The sequence below is a fragment of the Phalacrocorax carbo genome, chromosome 1, assembly GCF_963921805.1.
Source record: "Phalacrocorax carbo chromosome 1, bPhaCar2.1, whole genome shotgun sequence".
Lineage (NCBI taxonomy): Eukaryota > Metazoa > Chordata > Aves > Suliformes > Phalacrocoracidae > Phalacrocorax > Phalacrocorax carbo.
The window spans coordinates 214,693,122-214,699,121 of NC_087513.1; the positions used below are offsets into that span (position 1 = coordinate 214,693,122).

Genomic DNA, 6,000 nt, shown 5'->3' on the forward strand with positions numbered 1-6,000 from the left:
ACAAACGTAGGTTTTCTAAAAGCATTTGACCCTGTCTTTCCACGAAAGCTCTTGGGAAAACAGCAAATTAGGCTGTCATGAGATGAAAAGTAGAGTTGCATCATGGATTAGAAAGTAGCAAAGAAAAAAAAGAATTTATAAAAAAAATATATAAATCATTAATTGTTGCAAAACGCATCAACACAGTGCCACAAGATTATCTTCAGGCTTACGTCAAGTATATACATGTATAACCAAAGAAGGGAAATAAATTAATGCAACAGTGTTTGCCACTGATTCAAAATCACTTAAAATCATTAAAGAAATAAGAAAGTATGACAGCAGAGACCACCTGTCTCACTTATGAGTTTACTTCCACTATATTATTCTTCGAAGGAAGGAACCCCTCTTTCAACTTCTTTTTGTCGGCAGCACAAAAAGCAAACCAGAAGTGTTCATCTTAAAAAGCATCCCACAGCTGAGCACTGTTCTGTACACTCCACTTGCCTTTACCACCACCATCAATTAGTTTAATGTTCCTTTTACCTTTCCGTGTATTGCCCCCTAAGTTGAGGGAGCTCCCTCAAGAAGCCTGATAAATTTAAAGAGAAAACCTGTGACGGGGCTTCCTGCAATTAGGAATCCCTTTTAGTCTTGAAGTCTGTGAGGCTGTGACATTGTCTTCTCTTAAATCACACTTTAGAACTCATCTGTGTCATGGTGTCTTTAAATTATTCAGCCACAGCCAGGCAGCCAGGCTGATCACACCCAATTAATCCTGATGATTCTTCCTTCACCTGCCACTTTATTATTGAAAGAACAGACAGAGCTCTTGAAGTCAGACAGAGCTGGCTTTTTTTTTTTTTAACTCACACGGATAGTACATGGCCCAACAGGCTCTGGCTGCTTTCCAATGCCCCTGGCAATGTGGTAAAATACAGCAGGATGCCCAAGAGAAACAGGTGACTGTACATATGTGGCAGTCAAAGTTCAATATTAATGACATTATTCTAAATTTAAGTAAATTTTGCAAGTTGTTAAGTTCCAGAGTGATGAACCCCAAGCAAAACAGAGATCTGTGCATCTTTGACAGCTGTCTTTTTTGAGCAAAGCTTAAAAAAACCCCAGTGACACTGATCACAATGCAGAGAATGCATAGGTGTCAATCTACACATTAATGAGATATCTCACACCTGACAACACAGGTAACCGTCATCTTATCTCAATCTCTTACCCCTTGGTTTGAAGCAAAAATAGAAAGGCTTTAATGAAGAGCAGCAAAAGTGGCTAGAAACGGGCAGATTCTCATGATTATTTTTTTCTCTAAATACGGGTCGCATAAGGAAAGCACAATTACAAATATTTGTTTGCCAGACCTCTAATGAAAACAAAAACCAATGGATTTACCTCTGGTAATTTAAAAAAAAAATAATCTTTTCCTATATGAAGGTAGCGGAACATACTGAAACAGGACCAGAAGCCAAGAAACTATTTCACCAATTCCTTGAGAAGCCCGAAGCTATATTCCAGATGACTGCTTTTGAGATAGTATATCCTTATGTTGGTTGGCATTTACAGCAGCAAGCGTGATGTACACAATGACGGCTCAAGACAATATTTCACATACCTGGAAACATCACTCAAGTTTGATCCAAACTGATACACAGCACTGAGTTGATAACAACAAATTAGCCCCCATGATTCTCCTGACTGAAAATTATAAAGCCTCGGGTTCCACACAGGGGTCCTTTGAAGTTTGTTTGGTTTCGGTTTGTTTGTTGTTTTTTTTAAATTGATACTACTCTCCATGTTTTCCACAAAGGAAATCTATGATTAGTTATATCCACTCCTCTCGTTCTACAAGACAAACCCTTCTTATAGGGATAACAGTGAACGCAAGAAGCTTAAGGCACCTGTCATATAGACATTCACATCAAAACAGCCCCCCAAATCTGAACATTATGTGGGCTAAACTGGCCTGAAACATCAGCCCTGCTAAAATAAGGAGTAAACTGTAACATTGAAGTGCTTAGTGCTTAAACAATAGCGCTTACATTTGACCTCGTTCTATTTGCTTGGGTGGGAAGATGCTGGTTTTTTCCTTTATTGTTATTATTTTGATTAAGTTGGTGAACAAAAGGTTGGTTAATTCAGCACACAAGCACAGGGAGCTGGAAAAGATTAGTTAAAGAAAAAAAAAGGCATCTCTACTGCTTGCCCTCTAGCACACAGGAGTCAGCCCAAAACTCCTGAGAAACCCTAAAGAAGGAATTACTACACCATTCTCCAGATTTGATCAGTGAGGGATATAAGAGTCATTTTAGGGCTTAACATACTTAAGCTGGCAAAATAATTCTTTTCAACTGGTTCTCCCTTTCAATTGGTTTAATACTCTACAGAATGACGTGGAGCAGTTAGTCATCCACCTCCACAAGGGAGGAAAACTGGTGAGGTCCAGACTCAGAAAGGCAAGAAAAAGCATTTTTCGTTAGTAAAATAAGAATCTTTGAATAGAGGTTATTGTGTTTGGGGTACATCAAAAGAACACAAATATGAAGTTCTACAGAAACACCTTAACTCACCTTCATATCTCTGAACACATACGACCGAGTAGCTGCCATAATTTAGTTCTTTAAGGAGTGAATGGCAAATAACTGTGTGTAGGCTTCTGGAACTAATATAGCAATTTGGACGAAAATTAGCATATTAAAAACAAATTGCTAAATGGCACAAAGATGTAATTTGCACAACAAGCTTTCAGTTTGGTTCTGCAGCCTGCAACCTGATGAAAACATGATATTTGATTTCGACCTGCCAGGATCTTTCAAGCTTTGGCTCTCCAACAGTTTCTTATAAATTATTTATAACAAGCATTTAACACAAATTTTTTAAATAAACCATCATCTTAACTGAGTGGTAGCAAAACAGTGAGAAATCAGAAACCGATTTTCACTCTTCTGCAAGGTAACACTTAAAATAACACAGCCCATACGTGAGCTTTACAAACAGCATCCGCACCATCACAAATTACTACAGTGAGAACTCAGAGAGATGAGAAAAATACTTTTTGCACTTTCTGGTCTGTTTGCTCTCCAAATTTGAATTTCTGATAGAGCAAGGAGGCCATAAAGGCACAGAAACTTACAGAAGGCCACTGGGCCACACAGACCCTGAAAAGACTCTCAGCTCTTCTGCTAAAGCAAATAGATTTAGGGGTAACATCCCTCTGATATTCCAAAGTACTTCACATTAAGTATTTTAGAGAAAGTTGGGGAAAAGCCCTTAGTTGGTTTATGAAAGTTACGTTACCAACCAACTTTTGCTGGCTAAGATTTAAATGCAGTGGGTTCATATCCTAAAAAAAAAAAAAACACCACAAACAAAACCCAACCACTTTTTCCTCTGACCCTTAAAGTGCAGCTACAGAATTATTGCTAAAGAAAATCTAAACCACCGTGACATCTCTACCGAAATTGTCTACTGTTAAGCTAACCCTAAAATAAAGTGGGCTTATTTATTCTTTTGCTTTTTAAACTCGGGCCATTTAAATGCCTTAATTTACAGCACAGCCCTCATACACATTTTTTTCAGCGCAACTGACAGACCAACAAACTGTGGCCCCAAACAACAAAACAATAAGGGGGGACCAGACCTTCTATAATCAGCCCCTTTTTCTTCAGAACACACACCTTTCCACCTCCCACTATTAATCTCATCCTCACCTTCCTTCTCCTGTGTAATCCAGAAGCAGATGAATAGTATCAGTTCACAAGGCCAACAATGCAGGGATTATTTCAAAAATTTACATGCTAGTCAAATTTATTTTCACATGGGTGAAGCAACAGAGCTTCCTCTTCCCTGTGAGGTTTATCTCACAAATTACTTTTAGCATGAGGAAAACACAAAAATACACACTCTGCAAAAGTCACATTCTATTTAAAAACTTCTAAGTTCGTCCTGTTTTAAGAGTATTTAATTTTGTTCCCTCTTCAGCTGGCCTGCCTCTTCTCAGCCATAAATCTACACATCAACTTCCTTTTCCTCTGAGTTTCTATGCCACTGTTATTCAGATCCTGTACTCCTTCCCATTCCCACACTCCAAAACCTCTTTCACAACTATTCATTTTGGTCCTTCACCCATGTCAGCGTTTGTAACCAGGAGTCGTAGCCTGGCATGGACGCCCAGAACCTTCCATCTCCTGTATGCCAAGCTCTTCCAAAGCACTGCTGAAACATCCCAGCTATGTGAAAGGCCTCCTCAGATTGCCCACTCCAAGCACTTCAAGGTTGGTTCACCTTAGTACTATTTTCCTAAGGTCTTAACGCTTCAAAAGTAGCCGCTAACTTACATGTAGGAAAGCTTTCCGTAGGAGAGGGCGTCTGTCAGGGGGCAGCACATAACTAGAAGTACTACGGCCTTTAAAGTCACTGCCCAGGATACAAAATATTTTATTTTTTCAGCAAAACAACTGTGAGAGAGGCCTTGATCCTTTACCAGGTACCACAATATACTCCCTTCTCAAGCACCTGCTGGATAACCCTATAGTCAAAGCACCTTCTTCTTTCCTGAAAATGCTCTTGAATATATCTGAATTCCAGACTGCCTCTGAATAACAGAGTTTTGAGGTCAAAACAGCCACCTGCTCTCTTGCCCTTGCTCCAAGCTATGCTAAAAGACCACCACCTGCAACAGAGCGACTCTTCGAGCTATTCTAACTCCCACCACCTGCAAGAGAGCGACCTGATGATGGCCAAGACCCACCAAAGACCAGTTGGGCAAAGGTTGGTTCTCTCCTGGATGAAGACATCTCTTCCGTACAAAGATACCGTCTCCCTCCCTGCTCTCCCTGAACAGTTTCACATGGGCTGACCGTCCATGGCTGGGCAGATGCTCCCACCTCCTCTCAAGGGGAGCAGAGCTACAGACCCACACGGCTTTACCGCACCCCACACACAATTTATGTGAAAACTCCCCTCTTCGGCCATCCACGTAGTGCCACACAACCTGCCCCAGCACCAAGCCCCCCCGAAGACCCACCCCACCGGGCCATCCCACCCCTTGGTGCCCCCGGACACCCTCCTCCTGCCCTACCATCACTTCAGACACAGGCCAAAGGGACAGGCTTGGAATGGGGGGGTGGGGCCCAAACAACACGCTGGGACACGGGGAGAGAGGAGGCTACACCACCCCCTCCTTCGGATACGGATTTGGGGAGGAAAGGGACAGGAAAACCCGTTTCCATCCGCCGGGGCTGTCTGAAGGGCAGAGGCCCCGTTACCCCGCCATTTGGCCCCCTCAGGGAAGAGGGGCCATGGAGGAGGGGGGATTCCCCTGCCGTGGGGCCTAGTCAGTGGGGTGAGGGCACGGAGGGCTGGGGGAGGCGGCGGGACGCGGCCCCGCGGCCGCCACTCACAGAACTCGGCGATGTAGTAGGAGACGGCGTAGTTCTCCTCGCACCACTCCAAGGTGGAGGTCGGCGGGCCCCAGTAGCCCTCCCGGTCGGCGGCCGGAGCCATCGCGGAACCCTCTTCAGGCCAGAGTCGGAGGAAAGGGAAGGTGGAGAAGGGATAAGGGCGCCGGGCCCGGAGCGAAGCGGCGGCGGGGGCGGGGGCCGGCGCTGGGCCCGCCCGGCCCGGGGAGGAGCCGCCGCCGCGGCGGGAGCGGGAGGGGGACGCGGGTTGCCATGGCGACGGGCTGCGGGCGCGGGAGTGCCGGGCCGGGCGTCCGTCTGAGGGGAGCTGGGGTGAACGTGGAGGGGAGAAGATAGCTGATGTGAAAAAGGCAGATTTAGGGAAAATCTGTGGGGAAAGACCGGCTGCGGGCACGTTTGGCTGCCTGTGGAGAGGAGGCAGGATGGGCACCATCGCGGCCTCGCTGCGGCGGCCCTTTCCTCACCCGCTTTTCGGGCAAAATACGCTCCCCGGGTCGGCTTGGTGGCACTTGTGGCAGTTTCCCCTCGGTGATTTTCCTTGCAGACTGCAGGGAGGGTTTGTAACGTGGGCAGGCAGTGCGCTGGCTTC

General features: G+C 45.0%; 1 protein-coding gene across 1 annotated transcript in view; it reads right to left on the reverse strand.

Moving 5' to 3' along the window:
* ACER3 (alkaline ceramidase 3) overlaps window positions 1-5,591 on the reverse strand; it is a 63,711-nt gene extending 58,120 nt beyond the window's left edge. The window contains exon 1 of the mRNA XM_064441503.1: window positions 5,394-5,591. Coding sequence (XP_064297573.1) covers window positions 5,394-5,496 — 103 coding nt within the window. The 5' untranslated portion in view covers window positions 5,497-5,591. The remainder of the gene's footprint in view (window positions 1-5,393) is intronic.
* Window positions 5,592-6,000: the final 409 nt, after the last annotated feature.